Here is a 17,805-nt window from a genome sequence, read left to right on the forward strand (position 1 = left end):
AGTTTCTAATAGACTTTTTCTCCCTCTCTCTCTCTCTTCCGGTTCAGTTCCCGTTCATTCTTTTTTCGGAGTTATGGTTATTGTGGGATGTCAGTGACTATGTTTATTATTATGGGATGTTAACTGGGGTGGGAGGGGTGGCTGTCTCCATGGCAACTGTTGCTAAGGGCATGGTGGAATGGGGAAGAGAGGGTCTGTCTTTGGTTGTGGGGGGGGGGGGGGGGGTTATTATGGTCTGTATGTTGCAAGGTAACTATGCGGTGGGGGGAAGGGTGAATGTCTGTATGTATGTGTATGTGTGAATATGGGGAGGGTGATTATTATGGGATGTCTGGCCCCTGATCTCTTTGTGTCTATGCAAAGGGTGTAAGTGGCAGAAGGAGAAACTGCGACGTTGTGTGCATCCTACAGCCGAGAAAAAATATATAATCTGGATACACTTTCAATACTTAATCATTAGGGATATTACAAATTGTATTTAAGTGTTGATGAAAAGGAGCCAATACAACGTGGTGACATCTTAAATTGCATTAGCTGTTTGTTTGAAAAAGGGAATAGGTCAAGTTGTGTGAGTATACTTTCTAAAATTGGATTACATTCATTCTAATAATGGGTTTTTATAAATCATTCTATTTATGACATCTTTTAACGCATGTAAAATTAAAGGAACCTTAAAAGTTATGAAGACTTTGCAGGTTAGCATCCCTAGCCTGCTTAGCTAATGCCTCACTCACATCATGCCCCATTTGCCTATTAAATGTCCATAACTTGTTTTAACCGCGTATTTTAAAAGTTTATTGACGCGTTTTTTCACTTGCATCAAACCAAAAGGGGTTTTGTCCAACAATATCACATATATTTGCATGCTTTTCTGAATTTTTTTGCCATGTAGTGACCACTACGATCAGCATGCTACCGTGACTATTAACTTCCGTTTGTATTGTTCTTTTATTTTCTGCCTCCCCCGGCTTCAGGAAGGCACCAGAGGAGGCGAAAATCGGCATACAAGGGTTCGCAATCCTCTCTATCTGGTGTGATCAACAATATGTCCGGCAGTGAAGACGATAGAGACGATTTTGAACCTCGGGCTATGATGCAAGGTAAAATATTTACGTTTACTGATGCGGGTCAACTTTGGTCGGTGTTGGTTTTTCTTATCGCTAATGTGGATGTAAAGTAGATACATGAAATGTTTTAACGGATTATTTGTAACGTATTTTATGTTCTCAGTTGGAGTTTATTGCTGGGAAACTTCATTTATTCGATGAACCAGTGGCTAGTCGGCTAACGTAACAACAAGCGGGGCTGATGCTAGATATTTCATTTCGTATAAAACATTAAAACTATAAATGTCATTTTAACGATTAAATTACCTTATGTATTTGGATACATTTGTATTTTATCTCCCCCTTTCAGTTTTTTTAGTCAGTGCTTTGTTTTGCCGGGTTTTTACGCGGCTAGCCGTCGACTTGCCTGTTATTTTTGCCTTCACACTCAAATAATATGCCCTCATACTAGTCAAACATGGCACATTACGTTGATTTGAACATCTTGGTGCGGTTATTGAGCAGTAGTGGTGGCCTTATAGTAACATTTGATGTATTATGTTGTTGCTGTACCGGCATCGGTGTTTCGCGGCCTACCGGTAACAGTCGCGTGCGAGTTTGACGCGTGAGGATTTTCAGTGTCCTCGCGCTCTCACTGTTCGCGCGCTGTCGGCCTTTACTGTTTAATCTAAAAAAAAATATTTTTTTGCTTGTGAAACAACTATAAAAATCGGTTTTCAGTTTGATATTTTGATTTTGCACATCAGTGTGTGCAGGAATCGGATGTGACGCTAGTTTTTCAGGGAAATGCTTGAAGGGGGGCTTTGCCCGGGTATTCAGTGTTTTGAATGGAGCAAAATACTCGGTGTATTTTTTTGTGTGCCTTACTAACCATATAAGACACAATGTAAGATTAATTTTACCTCTACAGGAAGGAAATTATCATTGAAAATGTGTTGTGTGTGCTTAATTTAGTATGTTTAGTGCTCATATACTTCTATATTAATACAACGTTCCTGTGGTGTCTGGAGAAAAGCAAGTAATGTTAACACGTTATATTGTCTTTCATAATGAAATATATGAGGCGAGTCCATTAAGATCTTATATTACTGTCGTCCATGGGAACACTTAGTCAAGGACTTACAGAATAAAATCAGTGCCATGTGTAACAGTAAGACAAAATTACATTTCCTCAGATTTAGCCTAGTATTTGCAATTGTTTCCAAAAATAACCTATGGTATCTGATAAAATGTTCAGCTCCCTCATATCAGTGATTTATTGGTTATTTAATACTTCCTGCATCACAGTGTTATTGAAATGTGTCTCAATATGTAGTGCCCCAGATGATTTTTCAACCAGCCCAGATCAAATGACAAAAATTGATTTGTAGATGACTGATCTATTGAGGATTAATCTGAGGAGCTGGGTTCACAAGCTCATGAATTTTTTTTTAATTGATATTTTCAGGCCTGAATTTGAATAGTGAATATATATATCAAATATACAGACTAAATAGACTACAGTCCAAAATATTAAAGTTGAGTAGATCTTGCACTCAATTAAATCTCTATTTAATGATTTTTTTAAATTAATATTAATCCAATAGTACTTATCCGTATGACTGGAAAAGTCAAGAAAAAGAATCATTTATTAAAAATGACATTGATTTGATGTGTGTTTGTTCCACAGACGAGGATGACTTGGACGAGGAGTTGTCAGAGAATGATGCTCCAAAGGTGAAAAAGAAGAAGAAAGCCAAAAAAAGTAGCCGTGAGAGCAAAGGCAGCAAGAGAAATCGTTCCCGCAGAGAGGTAATGATCTTTTTTGTGAGTGTGTGTGTGTGGATATTGTTTGTTTGCAATTTCCTTGGACAATGCAGTATTCACTTTCCTTATGTTATGGATTAGAAACCTCCCCCACAGTGTCTTAATGAGAAACAGAGCAATTTAGCTGCCATCGCAAATAGGATATCATGTCCTAATGACTGTTCATATCAAAGGTTCATGATACATTTTTTTTAAAGCTACCGAATCCCAATACAACTGCTTCATTAATGTTGTTTTTTAAAGACTTAGTGATTTTGTATGAACACAGCCACAACAAAATGTAATATGTGCTGCAAAATCTGATTCTAGTCTAACTGGTCAAGTGGTCTGTTTATTTTTATAAAATACTGAACACTAGGGGTGTAAAGGTACACAAAACTGACGGTTCGGTACGTACCTCGATTTTGACGTCACGGTACAGTTTGGTACAGGAGGGGAGGAGAACTAAACATAAATTGCTTTTTTTTTTTATTAAACAGTGGTTTACTGGACAAATTGTGTCTCTGTCTTTAAATAAATTCAGTTGTAATTAAGTAAGGATGAAAAAATGATCTCTGCTAATGTAATGTAAACTATATAGGGAGCCCTTACTTGCACATTACTATAATATTAAAGGTTAACAACAAAGCCCAAACTATTAGCCTAAATTCAGTTGCTATTTATTTTTTAGATATAATAATCAACACTCAAATAACAAATTGTATGCAAACATGTAACCTGCACATAAGGCAGTTTTTGTTTAGTTTTTATTAGGAAGAGATGATCGCGTTCACTCGCGCGCTGCTGCTTAATGAATAAAATCTCGAAGTCATTGAAATGAAAGAAATCATGGGATTAAACTGAGGTGCCTATATAGTGATCTGTCATACCAAATTATAGGGCATTTATTGTTTTAATTTCGTGATAAAATTGACATAATTTGAAAAATTTCACTTTCTTATTGAAAGTAACAAAACTTATTGCAATTTATTGGTAGTCAATGGTGGTTAGGCTACAACGGTGTATTCGTCTTGTGGAAAAAATGAAAGAATTGAAGAAAGAATACGTGAACTGTTACACTCCTAATTATTATTTAATCAAATGTCAAGGAAAGAAAAATGAGTTTTGTGACAAAAGGTAAAGTGAGGTCAACCTCAACAATGGACTAGGGCTGGGTGGGGCAGCAGAGGGCGGGGCGCGTTCGGTACGCCATGAGGTTTTTTGGTTTGGTTTGAATATCGTTCCACTCTACTGAACACAAAATAAAGTAATTGGCTTTATCTTGTAAGACAAGCTGAGTTATTAAATGTAAAGATCTCAAATCGATTTTTGCAACATCATAAGTGGTTGTTAAAAGGACTATAAGTAAAAGCGAGCTTATGCACAACTTGGATGGTACCTTTGTTTGCTTGAGAACTGGGAAGTAGGGACGCTCCGATTAGGATTTTTGCAGCCGATGCTGACTACACTTATCATCATGATTGGCCAATACCGGTCCTGATCATTTAAGCTTTATATAAGTGATATGTAAGCTCTCTGTTGACATTTACTGTTAACCCCTCACTAAAAGACAAAAAGTGTTTACAAATGGTGATTTCTCCCTTCACTACCATTCAAAAGTTTGGGTTTGATAAGATTTTTTATCAAGAAAAAGAGTCTCTTACTCTCACCTAGGCTGCATTTGATCAGGAATACAGTAAAAACGGCAATATTGTGAAATATTATTATAATTTTAAACAACTGTCTATTTAAATATATTTTGAAATGTAAGTTATTCCTGTGATGTTAAAGCTGAATTTTTAGCATCATTACGCCAGTCTTCAGTGTCACATGATCCTTTAGAAAACATGATGCATGTTTTTTTTTTTCCAGGATCATTTGAAAAGAACAGCATTTATTTGAAAGAGACTTTTGTAATATTATACATTTCATTGTCACTTTTGATCAATTAAATGCTTTACTGGCCCCAAACCTTTAAACATTATCCTACAATCATAAAATGTTGCCTAAAATCTTGTTTTGGAAAATTAACTACTATAGATAATTTTAGCAGCTTCCAGAAGTGATCAAAATATGTCCTATGTGTCCTCCAGGATATCGGCATCAGTTCTCCGGAGCCAGGGGAAGGGCCAGAACTGGATGATGGCGAAGACCGCTCAGAAAGCGAGGGTAGTGACTACACACCAGGCAAGAAAAAGAAGAAAAGAGCCAGCACCTCAAAGGAGAAGAAAAGAAGCAGCTCTGGTGCCGACAGAAACTCAGCAGCCTCCAAACGGAGGGAACCTGAGGAAGAGGAAGATGAGGATGATGACGATTCTGTGAGTTCATATGAGATTTGACAGCTAAATTAACTCTATGATAAAGTACATATAAATCGAATCGCTCATAAGCTCTGAACTGATTTTAAGGAGCCAAAAAGTTCCTCTCAGCTTTTGGATACCTGGGGTATGGAGGACATCGATCATGTCTTCTCTGAGGAAGACTATAGAACTCTGACCAACTACAAAGCCTTCAGCCAGTTCGTCAGGTATGAGTGCATTTACCCAGATTAACAATGTGAGAAAAATCATTGTATGTGAATCTTTATCTTTAAGTAGGAATGAAATTGCGAGAGTCTTTTCTTGTGACGTATATCTGTGTGAAACGGCTTCTCAGACAAGAAAAAAATCTAGGGCAGAATTTAATTTTGTCCACAAGGAACTGTTTGGATTGTTGGATCGTTGTGGTTTACTATTGCTGTGATGTCATGTGAGGAGGGATTCTCTGATCGATCAGCCGTCGACGCACATGTAAACAGTATACAGATGAGACTTTGGTGCCATTTTCCGCTTTGTAACTGCGCTAAACATTAGAAAACCATAGTAAATCGCACATCTTTATTTCAAGCAGTTTGTCTCGATTCATACGAGTCAACACGCAACATAACCCGATGTGTAGATCTAGAGAAAATCCTCACAGAGTGACATGACATGCTGCGTGGCTAAAGCAAGTTCAACCGATGGAATCTGGAACTTGGTTATGGTGGGTAAGGATGATGTGTCGAGACCAACCAGACACTGTTTTATAGCTGGAGTGGGCTACATGTGAGTGACAGGTTGTCCCACCATTGCGCCAGTTAACATATCATCAGAGAAGAGAAGTCACTGCAAGAGGCAGGGGAAATTCTTTTGATTAAATATTACGAGGCACATGAATATAAAAAAGGGTGATTTGCACCGATAAATTAATCCTATAATCCTAATTATTTTGTTTTTATTGTCAAATTTGCTTCCATTGTGACTTTTTGCTTCCAAAATGGAAAACACTTGATTAAACAATCCAATCAATTCCCAATGGATCATGTTCGAAAAGTCGTTTCAATCAGAAGAAATATGTAACAATAGGGAAGAAAAGACAATCGCAACTTTTGTTTCATGCTGACTTTAACGGCTGCTTTTTTATTTGCTGACAAATTAGAAGTGTTATCTCCTGATTTACAACATATGATCATCATAATCATAATTAACATGGCATCTACTCTGAAAAAGGTTGCTTGGCTAAAGGTACGGTCACATTATTGAAATGAAATTGAATGAAGCACAGATCACACACAAGTCTTTCAAACCAAGCAGCTTTCTGTTGGTCAACGTGAAGAATTTGCACGACCAACTTGAACACGATGCAAAATCTGTGTCAAAATTGTTCACCCGCACGATTTCCTATTGAAATGACTGGATTTGGACTGCGAAAATTCGCTAAACATCAGTAAATGAGCACTGCATGATGTTAATAGCTTTACTGTTAGATGTTGGCTTTACATCAACAAAGTAATAACGGCAGCAAAATCATCAGTATATAAAGAGATTTCCCCTAAATTTCACCATCAAAAATGCCCTCCCTGCAATTTCACAGGCCTCTGATTGCTGCCAAGAACCCCAAAATCGCTGTTTCCAAAATGATGATGGTTCTGGGAGCAAAGTGGCGTGAGTTCAGCACTAACAATCCTCTGCGGGGCTCGGCTGCTGCCACCACGGCCCTGGCGGCCGCTAGTGCCGCAGCATCTGTTGACACCGAAGCTCCAGCCGCTGCACCTGCAGTCCCAGTCAGTGTCGAGTCCACGCCAGCAGCTCCCCTACGCAAGGCCAAGACAAAAGAGGGCAAGGGTGAGTGCAAGGTTGTTTCATTTTTGTTTGTTTGTGTAATTGTTCTTCTACTGTGTGAGTGACTTCCCACTACAACAGCTGTTTTTCCCAGCTGAGATGTTTATTTGATTTGTGCATTTTCATCTGGTCAGTGTTATTATCACAAACATTCAGCAGTTGTTTTTTTGCGGTGTTGAGGAATAATGGTTTCCTTGATATTTGCATTGTTCAATGTGCTATTGAGCTCGTTTCACTGTAGAGCTTGTTTTTAAATTGTGATCATCACATTTTAATGGTTTCTGAGAAGCTTGAAGAATGGGGCAGTTAAAACTTATTCGACCCGATGCTCATTTCACTTGCAAAAGGGGGGCACAGATCCTCCAGAAATCGTTCTAATATGCTGATTTGCTACTCAAGACATTTCTTTTAATGATCGATGTTGAAAACAGTTGTGCTGCTTAATGTTTTTGTGGAAACTGCTAAGAATTATTTCACATCAGAATTTTTAATTAATGGAAAGTTCAAAAGAACAGCATTTACCTGAAATAGAAATCTTTTGTTACATTGTAGAAGTCTTTCCTATCACATTTATTCAATTGAGTTAATTAAATTCAAACTAATAATTTCCTTACTGACCCCAAACTTTTGAATAGTAGTGTATATCAGTGTGTATTATAGCACTTCTAATAAAACAGTGCTTTTCCACATGCTAGCAGGTTTTATTTGTGATGTATGAGTTCTTAGCCGCTAATGTTTTGCTTGCATAAAATTATGCTAATTCCTGCGCATTTCAGGTCCCAATGCACGTAAGAAGTCCAAACCTGCTCCCAAACCTCAGGAGAAGAAGGTGAAGACCAAAAAGGTTGCTCCTCTGAAAATCAAACTAGGAGGCTTCAACAGCAAGAGGAAACGCTCTTCTGTAAGACCCTCAGTTCTACTTTTTTTCGCTCATTTCTCCAGCTCGCCTTTGCACTCATCCTTTAACCTTTTTCCATGAGCGACGATGCTATTTTTTTCTCTTCCTGGCTCCAATTTTAGTCGTAACGTCTCACTAATGACATCCAAGTAATTTTCTGGTCATTTATGGACTGGAGAACAGAATCGTATATTTATCTCTGCTTTTTTAACCCTCTCTTTTTTTAGAGTGAAGAGGACGATGTTGACGTGGATAGTGACTTTGATGACGGCAGTATGAACAGTGTGTCTGTTTCGAATGGATCAAATAGCCGCAGTAGTCGCAGCAGTGCGAAAAAGAAGCCCAAAAAGAAGACGAAAAAGGGTGAGGATCTTATTCTCTGTCTTGGTGCTTGTGAAACTTTTAGGTTTAATCAGGCCTATTAAGACACTTTTTCCCTGTCCCTTTGAGAACAACTTAAGGGACCAGACATTTTTGAGAACCGATGTCTCTCGTACATCTTAAAACACGCAGAACCTGCAGACTTGATATTTAAATCCCAGTCTTTATGCACTTTATTATTCACAGACACTAGTTTGTATCACGTTTTGATAAAGTGAACTCTTCTACTTTTGATTTATTAATCCCAAATTCTCTGACGTTACACATTATTCTGTAAATTCCATTTTTATGACTGGATTCCACGATTCTGTTCCTTATTTCCGCGTTATGGAAATCATAGGGCTATACCATCAGTCGTTCATCTATTCTCTCTTTCTCTGCTAGGAGATGATGATGGTGATGGCTATGAGACGGATCATCAGGATTACTGTGAGGTCTGTCAGCAGGGAGGAGAGATCATTCTCTGCGACACCTGTCCACGAGCCTATCACATGGTCTGCTTGGACCCTGATATGGAGAAGGCACCGGAGGGCACCTGGAGCTGCCCACACTGTGTGAGTGAACCAACTTTCAATCTCCACATGAGTTCAATCTAAAAGATGTCCAAAGAGCATAGGCCCTGATGTGACCTTGTACTCTGCAAAATGAAACCATCTCTTCTTCTTTCAGGAGAAGATGGGCATCCAGTGGGAGGCTCGTGAGGACGGGTCAGACGGAGAGGAGGATAATGAGGTGGTAGGCGAGGCGGAAGAGGACGACCATCACATGGAGTTCTGCAGAGTGTGTAAGGATGGCGGAGAGCTGCTGTGCTGTGACTCCTGCCCCTCATCATACCACATTCACTGCCTTAACCCTCCCCTGCCCGAGATTCCCAACGGAGAATGGATCTGCCCTCGCTGCACTGTGAGTCAACCACGCTAGAAGTTTTGGTAACACTTTACAATAAGGCTCATTAGATAATGTATTAACTAACATTAAGCAATACATTTGGTACAGTATTTATTAATCTTTGTTAATATTAGTTAACAAAAATCCAGCTGTTCATTGTTTGTTCACAGGGCTTCAAATAATGTTAACAAATACAACCTTTGATCATAATATTGTATTAGTAAATGTTGAAATTAATATTATAACTAAGATGAATAAATGCCGAAGAAGTATTGTTCTTTTTTAGTTCATGCTAACTAAGGTAGTTAACTAATGAAACGTATTGTAAAGTGTTACCGAATTTTTAAATAATTTAGATAACATACAAATAGCCTACTTATATAATTACTGGTGAAATATTTTATAATTGTTTTTTTTTTCTCTCTCTCTCCAGTGTCCTACTATGAAAGGTAAGGTGCAGAAGATTCTGACCTGGCGTTGGACTGAACCTCCTCCCCCAACCCCTGTGACCCGGCCCACTGAACTCTCCTCTGATGCACCTGACCCAACACCATTGGCTGGTCGCCCTGAGAGGGAGTTCTTTGTTAAATGGCAGAATATGTCTTATTGGCACTGCTCCTGGGTTTCCGAGCTACAGGTACATCACTGGCTCTTATTTTGGTCTTAAAAAATGGCTTTACTGTGTCATCTTAATATTTTTAGTCAATATATTGTAATTTATTATAGGTCATTTATTATAAATGAATGTTTTATGTATAATTTAAGAGGGAAATTCACACTTCAAAACAATTTTTTTTAAAATATATATATAAAACTTTCAGGGTTTAATCTACTATCTGTGAATCCAGACAATAGCTTATTATAATGTCATTTTGAATCCAGATTTAGTCTGAATTCACACTTAAGTAGTTTCCTTGATCCTAACTTTGGCTCGCAACATCTCCCTCTAGCTGGAGATGCACTGTCAGGTGATGTTCAGGAACTACCAGCGCAAGAACGACATGGACGAGCCACCGACCACAGACTTTGGTGTTGAGGGAGATGAGGACAAGAGTGACAAGAGAAAGAAGAAAGACCCCGCCTACGCTCGGATGGAGGAGAAGTACTACCGCTTCGGCATCAAGATGGAGTGGATGATGATTCACCGTGTTCTGAACCATAGGTGAGATGAGCTCAAGAACTTTTTATTGAATCTCTTTTGGTCAATTTCATGGCTCATGCCGTACCTGTTGTTTTATTCCTTTTAGTGTGGATAAGAAGAATAACTGTCACTACCTTATCAAGTGGAGGGATGTAACGTACGATCAGTGTACCTGGGAGGCAGAGGATATGGATATACCAGAGTTTGACGCCTTCAAACTGCAGTACTGGAACCACAGGTATACATGTGAACAGAAACAGCCGTTGCAAGGCATTTAACTTCCACAATAATGGGGAAAAACAGGCAAGACTTTTATTCATCTAGGTCGTGAAGTTTATGATATTATTTGATAATATTTTTAATACCATTCAGTGTTATATTTAGTATTATTTATACACAAATACATTTTTAAATATCTTGAATTTGCCTATGTTTTTGTATTTTTAGTTTTAATTTTTAATTTTTCAAATTTTAACTGGTTAAATTTAGTAATTTTGTGCTTTTGTTATTTATTTATTTATTTATTTATTTTAAATATTACTATTCAGGTTTTATTAATTTAGTTTTAGTTCAATTTTAGCTTTTTATTTCCAGTTAATTTTAGTGCTTCAGCTTAAAACTAAATGAATATTAGAAATGGCAACTTACTGAAATAAGTTTTTTTGTGAATTTGTATTTTATTTTATTTCAGCTTTCAAATACAAATATTTCAAAGAAAAAAGTTATATTTTGTTTAGGAACAGTCTTGGTTACAACAGCATAAAAGAAAAGTGGTTTGTAAGCCAATGAAATTTATACAAAAGACTATAAAAACAGTTTTTTTTTTTTTTAAATTAAGAAATACATTTAGATTTTTAGGATATTTAAGAAAAATCTTCAGGTTCATAGCCTGAAAGTGCTAGAAAACGCATGTACTACTGATGCACACAACCATCATATTCATCTGTTTTTCTGTCCTTAAGGGAGTTGATGATGGGTGATGAAGGTAAACCAGGAAAGAAGTTGAAGATCAAAGGGAAGGTGCGAAAACTGGACCGGCCTCCAGAGAACCCTGTCGTGGATGTAAGCGAGGTTCATTTTGTTGGTTCTACACACTGGCAGCACTTATTAGACCCAGCTGCACCATTCACTTGCACATCGATGGTTAAAACCCAATTTTTGTACTCTCCTGTAGCCCACCATTAAGTTTGATCGTCAGCCAGAGTATCTGGACTCTACAGGAGGAACGTTGCATCCGTACCAGCTGGAGGGGCTCAACTGGCTCCGCTTCTCCTGGGCTCAGGGAACCGACACCATCCTGGCAGACGAGATGGGTCTGGGAAAGACCGTGCAGACTGCTGTTTTCCTCTATTCACTGTATAAAGAGGTGCCCTGTTTTTTTATTTGTTTTAACTTTCATTGAGTATCTAAAAGGGTTATGTGATAAATTGAACAAAGAATTAAAATGCATTATGCTTTATTAATCTTGTAATCCAAGAAGAACTACATTACCATTCAAAAGTTTGGGGTGTGTACGATTTTTATTTTTTTATTTTGATGAAAGAGTCTCTAATGCTGCATTTATTTGCTCAAAAATACAGTAAAACAGTAATATTGTGAAATATGAATACAATTTAAAATGACTCTTATATTGGAATAAAATTTTTAAATGTAATTTTATATTTAAAGCTGAATTTTCAGAAGCATTCTGATATGCTGATATCTTCTCATTAAACATTTCTTATTATGATCAATGTTTGAAACAATAGTTCTGCTTCATATTTTTATGTAAACTGTGATGCATTATTTTCAGGATTCTTTGATAAATAGAAAGTTGAATACAAGTATTACTTTTTTTTTATTTTTTATCTTACTGGCCCCAAACTTTTGAACGATACCATACATTTTCATACAATGCTGTTGCTAAATAGTATATTTGATGTTTTGTAAGCATAGAAAAATATAAGGCCACTGAGACATTGAATGTTACTACCTTTTGTACAGCGTGTCCTCTTTCTTCAGTTTTAAAACGCTGGTGTGCTCGTTCTCCAGGGTCATTCTAAGGGTCCGTTCCTAGTGAGTGCCCCCTTGTCCACCATCATTAATTGGGAGCGAGAGTTTGAGATGTGGGCCCCGGACATGTACGTTGTCACATACGTCGGTGACAAGGACAGCAGGGCTGTCATCAGAGAAAACGAGTTCTCTTTTGAGAACAACGCCATCCGCGGTGGCAAGAAACCTTATAAGATGAAGGTTAGTGAGTTGGAGAATTCTGCTTTCCATTAAAGACTCTTAAGACACTTGTAAATCAATGATTGTTTCCCTTATGATCGTGCAGAAAGAAGCCTCTGTAAAGTTCCATGTACTGTTGACCTCCTATGAGTTGATCACTATTGACACGGCCGTCCTGGGCTCCATCGACTGGGCTTGTTTGGTAGTTGACGAGGCCCACAGACTGAAGAATAACCAGTCAAAGGTGAGACCAACATGGATATTCACTTTTATGCATTAATTTGACACAAGTTGTGTGGCTAAAACTGGTTCAAATTACTAATTTATCACACTGTACATTTTTATGATGATTTGATGTTTTAATGTTGTCCTGTGGTGGTATTTGTTATGCAGTTTTTCAGGGTGCTGAACAATTACCCTCTGCAGCATAAGTTGTTGTTGACTGGAACTCCACTACAAAACAACTTAGAAGAGCTTTTCCATCTGCTCAACTTCCTCACACCAGAGAGATTCAGGTATGTTTGTCAAAATGTTTTTTTTTTTTCTGATTAATTTCAAACCAAAAGATCTTAAAGCCTTTTTCGAAGGAGAATCGAGTTCTCCTTCACCCTTGAACAAACAATAACACATACATTTATGCCAAAATTTCCGTTTTGTCGAGTATCCTCATAAGAGCAGTCTTAAACGATTTAAAGTTTTAAATGAACGTAAAGAGTGACAAACTGGGATGCGTGAGCAGCGTCAGGTCTTAAAGTGACAGCAGCCACTAATGCTGTCTGTCATTAACGTTAATCAAAGAACAAAAGTAACAGGGAAAATTACTCCCTGCTCTTGACTAAAGAACTTTTGTAGCTTTAATAAGGATTAATCTAAATAAAATTTATGAATTATGCAGTGCGGACTGTATGATAACTTTCTGTATATTTCCTACATGTAAGACTGGTAGGAAGGGCACAGGTAAATTACATTTATTATGGGATTCATGTGAGGATTGTTATAAGTTAATTTAAATTAAAAGTTTTTTTTTTTTAAGCCTAATATATGTAAAAAATAAATATATATATATTAGTGGTGGGCCGTTATCGGCGTTAACGTGCTGTGTTAACGCGAGACTCTTATCGCGCGATAAAAAAAATATCGCCGTTAATCTATTCTCAAAGTTGGGTTGGGAGCTGCTCTATACTACACAAGCTATGAATCTACCCGCGGCCGCGAGGAACACCCGGCTTCAACGCATCATATTCGTCGTCATCTTAAGTGAACACGGCTGAAAGTGAAAGCTGGTGAAAAAGATCCGTGCAACATCCATTATTTGGACTTGGTTCGGATTTAAGCCGTCCGACGAGCAGCAGCAAACTATATAGACAGAGTGTGTGTGGTAACAGTTCGGTAAGTTAACACACGACTAATCCGTTCTACCACCTCAAATTCAAAACGAAACATATCACTGAATACCAGCGCGCGCGTATTATTCCCAATATATCTTAGTGAGTGGTGTAGCACATAATCTCTGTCTGCGCCCGATTTTAAGAATCGTTGTTGTGTTTCTTTTTAACTGAAAAGACATCAGTTAGACAATATTCTGACAATATTTAATATATATTAAATTTGGGGTTTCATAAGTTCCAAGCCATAATAAACATTATAAACATAATAAACATTAGACTACTTAAGTCTCTGCAGCCAGTGTACTTACTTACATTTTATTTATCTGCAAAATTATGTTGTATACTTACAGTTTTGCACAATATATGTTCTCAAAACTACATACACCCTTTAAAAAAAATAAAATAAAAAACGTTTAGCAGTTGTTTAGCAGGGTCTGTGTAACCTGCTCTGAAATGGTTTTATTATAATATATATCATTATCGCAAGAGGCTGCAATGTATATCACAATATGGATTTTAGGCGCCCATCCCTAATTGATAGCCTATAGTAGTTGATAATAACATAGGCCTACCTAATGTTGCCTACGGACGGTAACAGTACAGTAGTAACCTTTTACAGTCTATGAGTAGAACAGCTTTCTCAAGCAGTTTGTGATGCATTTTGGAAACAGGAGATGAGCCCCTGGTCTAATGCGCCACCTGGCTTGAGAAACCCGTTCACAAAGACTTACTTTTATAGTCATTATTTAGGTAGCACACATATTCTGAATGCCTTCGTCAGAATTCAAATGAGCCATTTTAATCTAGATTAATCTAGATTAATTTCAAAATTAATCTAGATTAATCTAGATTAAAAAAATTAATCTATGCCCACCTCTAATATATATATATATATATATATAGCTCTCAATACACTGTATTGTTGAATGGCTATAAATGTGTAAAATTCAGGGGAAAATTCCTTTTCATGGAGACCTCAGTAGCAGTATTAGTATCAGTGATACTGGCCTTCATTCATAAAAAGATGGCATTAAAGTATTTAAAATATACTGTTTCTACATTTAATTTTCAGATTAACTGTGAAATTATTACATGCATAAATATATTAAAAAAAATATAAAAACTTCAGTGTTTTTAATTGCATCTAATTACAGAAAAAAATGTGATTAATCTAGTTTTTTTTATTTTTATCGATTGACAGCACTATAAAAAATGTTTTCTTGTACATTTTTTTAATGAACCCCTTTAGCACCCTCTGGTGGCCCCCTGGGTATCTGCAAACATAATTTATGCTCTTTATCTCTCACTCTGCAGTAATCTTGAAGGTTTCTTGGAGGAGTTTGCCGATATTGCCAAGGAGGACCAGATCAAAAAGCTTCACGACATGCTGGGACCGCACATGCTCAGGAGACTCAAAGCAGACGTGTTCAAGCACATGCCTTCCAAAACCGAGCTCATCGTCCGAGTCGAGCTCAGCCCCATGCAAAAGTGAGTATGTAATGAGGTATGGACTGCGAACTAGGTTACAGGATTTGTAGAGACAGAGTTTTTTAAATCTCATATGTTAATCCAGGAAATATTACAAGTTCATCCTGACCCGTAATTTTGAGGCTCTAAACACTCGTGGCGGAGGAAATCAGGTTTCTTTGCTTAACGTCGTCATGGACCTCAAGAAGTGCTGTAATCATCCTTATCTCTTCCCTGTGGCTGCTATGGTACGCTCCACTTTTTGCTCTTTCTGTACCTTTAATAATAGACGATAGCATATGTTCTATTATGTGATTTTTGAGGATACAAGCAAGTAAATTGAAGAGATCCTGCTCTCTGTTTGGCTGTGTGAAACAGGAAGCTGCCAAGATGCCCAATGGGATGTACGAGGGCAGTGCCCTGACTAAATCTGCTGGCAAACTGCTGCTACTGCATAAGATGCTGCGGAAACTCAAGGACGGTGGACACAGAGTGCTCATCTTCTCTCAGGTAAACAAGCATTTTATTTATTTATTTAGAAATTATTTTCTTAAACTTTTTAAAAAAATTCTTTCTATTGCTAGAAATGTATCAATAATAATAAATATTGCCATTATTAAGAATTAATTATTTGCACTGCTGTTCTAAAGTTTGGGGTTCTTTATATTTTCCTTTGAACTTTATATTCCTAAAACAAAAAAATGTTTCACTGTTTCTACAAAAATATTCAGCAGCACAAATGTTTTCAACTGATAATAAGAAAGAATTTTGAGCAACAAGTCAGTATATTCACGTTTTATGAAGGATCATGTGACTAGAGTAATGATGCTGAAAATTCAGTTTTGCATCACAGGAATAAATTATATTTTAAAAATACATTAAAATAGATAATTAATAGTTATTTTAAATTTTAGTAATATTTCACAATATTGCTGTTTTTACTGTATTTTTGATCAAATAAATTAAAAAGATGGATAAGTGTAAAATGACACAACCCCTATGATGAACAGCAGGAGTTTGAGATGTGTTGTCCCTCTTCTCTAGATGACCAAAATGTTGGACCTGCTGGAAGACTTCCTGGAGAATGAGGGCTACAAATATGAGCGTATTGACGGAAGCATCACAGGAGGCATGAGACAGGAAGCTATTGACCGCTTTAATGGTAGGACCAGATGTGTAACTAATATGGTCCATACATTTGTTCTCTGTTGCTCTGTATAAACTTAATTTCTGAAATGAGTTCGTTTCAAAATGAATTGTTTTTTTTCGCTCTAGCTCCTGGTGCTCCTCAGTTTGCTTTCCTGCTATCGACCAGAGCCGGTGGTTTGGGTATTAACTTGGCGACCGCAGACACTGTCATCATCTATGACTCAGACTGGAACCCTCACAATGACATTCAAGTAAGATCATTCATCTGCAAAAGACTCTATAGCCCCTTTTGCACTGGGTAGTTCTAGGAACTAGCCTCCAGGGCGGTTCCCCGAGAACTAAATGTTCCCCTAGGGCCATTTTCCTGGTTGCACTCGCACCGCCAGTAGGACCTCTGGAGTGAACGCCAGAGCCTGAGCACATAGTGCTCCCATTCTCAGTCTTTATTAGTTTACGATCTGTTTAAAGGCACAGTATGTAATTTTCGCCACTAGAGGTCGCTTATTCAAAACAGAGGTGTAGCTTGATGATGCCTTAATTTCGCGGAATCATGGGAGTTGTCTTACCTCTACAGCCGGTGGAAAAGTATCCGACGGGAATCGAGCAGAAATCGTACGTACGTAAACATTGTTCTAGTGGTTTTTGGATATTTGAATCGAAAAATATTACATATTGTGCCTTTAACAGACCTGTCTAATACGTTATTAGACAGAACTGTTATACAAAGAAAGTAGACAGAATATGAAAAAGTATTAGCGTTTTTCATGTGGTTGATGCCCAATGTCACTAGCTGAGCAGAAATGCATCATCATGTTTTGCTTGGTCCCCTCAAAGTTGTGTTGGATTTTCTCCTTAGGTTGAGAGGTCCATCTGCCACTGTTTTCCATGTTCATAGAGTTAGTATGTGGAGTTAATATAGAGGTTATACTGTTATACTGTGTGTGTGTGTGCGCGTGCGTGTGTGCGTGCACAGCTTTTTTTTTCAATGGCGGGTGCTGGTGTTTTGCGTGCGTTCAGCCAATCAGTGTACACTTACGTCACTGGTAATTCCTATTGTGCTGGGTTAGACCCAGGGATGTAGTGGAGGCTAAACGCACGTAAACGCCGTTTACGCACCTCCCAAAATTTGGAAATAGCGTTTGCCCACCTCCAAAGTGCGTTTATCCACCTCTACATTGCGTTTATCCACCTCTAAATGTCACGTTATTTGAGCGGACTTTGCTTTTCCAGTGTGTGATCGCCGATCGGCACATGATTCGAGCATTTGGGCCGTTAACTACAGAGCAGAAAA

At 37.7% G+C, this 17,805-nt stretch overlaps 1 protein-coding gene across 2 annotated transcripts in view; it reads left to right on the top strand.

The window, feature by feature from the left end:
* The first annotated feature begins 315 nt into the window (after positions 1-315).
* chd4a (chromodomain helicase DNA binding protein 4a) overlaps positions 316-17,805 on the top strand; it is a 31,626-nt gene continuing 14,136 nt past the window's right edge. Inside the window, exons 1-23 of one of the 2 annotated variants that reach the window (XM_079878365.1) lie at positions 316-568; positions 975-1,100; positions 2,737-2,858; positions 4,946-5,170; positions 5,261-5,379; positions 6,744-6,994; positions 7,768-7,892; positions 8,117-8,252; positions 8,655-8,824; positions 8,940-9,173; positions 9,592-9,795; positions 10,109-10,320; positions 10,406-10,537; positions 11,262-11,361; positions 11,474-11,665; positions 12,331-12,531; positions 12,617-12,754; positions 12,904-13,025; positions 15,213-15,386; positions 15,472-15,613; positions 15,744-15,875; positions 16,410-16,527; positions 16,641-16,765. In XM_079878365.1, the coding sequence (XP_079734491.1) occupies positions 1,046-1,100; positions 2,737-2,858; positions 4,946-5,170; positions 5,261-5,379; positions 6,744-6,994; positions 7,768-7,892; positions 8,117-8,252; positions 8,655-8,824; positions 8,940-9,173; positions 9,592-9,795; positions 10,109-10,320; positions 10,406-10,537; positions 11,262-11,361; positions 11,474-11,665; positions 12,331-12,531; positions 12,617-12,754; positions 12,904-13,025; positions 15,213-15,386; positions 15,472-15,613; positions 15,744-15,875; positions 16,410-16,527; positions 16,641-16,765 (3,429 nt within the window). In that variant the 5' untranslated portion in view covers positions 316-568; positions 975-1,045. The remainder of the gene's footprint in view (positions 569-974; positions 1,101-2,736; positions 2,859-4,945; positions 5,171-5,260; positions 5,380-6,743; positions 6,995-7,767; positions 7,893-8,116; positions 8,253-8,654; positions 8,825-8,939; positions 9,174-9,591; positions 9,796-10,108; positions 10,321-10,405; positions 10,538-11,261; positions 11,362-11,473; positions 11,666-12,330; positions 12,532-12,616; positions 12,755-12,903; positions 13,026-15,212; positions 15,387-15,471; positions 15,614-15,743; positions 15,876-16,409; positions 16,528-16,640; positions 16,766-17,805) is intronic. The other variant, XM_079878364.1, reaches the window with a different exon arrangement.

The sequence above is a fragment of the Squalius cephalus genome, assembly GCF_949319135.1.
Source record: "Squalius cephalus genome assembly, chromosome: 8".
Lineage (NCBI taxonomy): Eukaryota > Metazoa > Chordata > Actinopteri > Cypriniformes > Leuciscidae > Squalius > Squalius cephalus.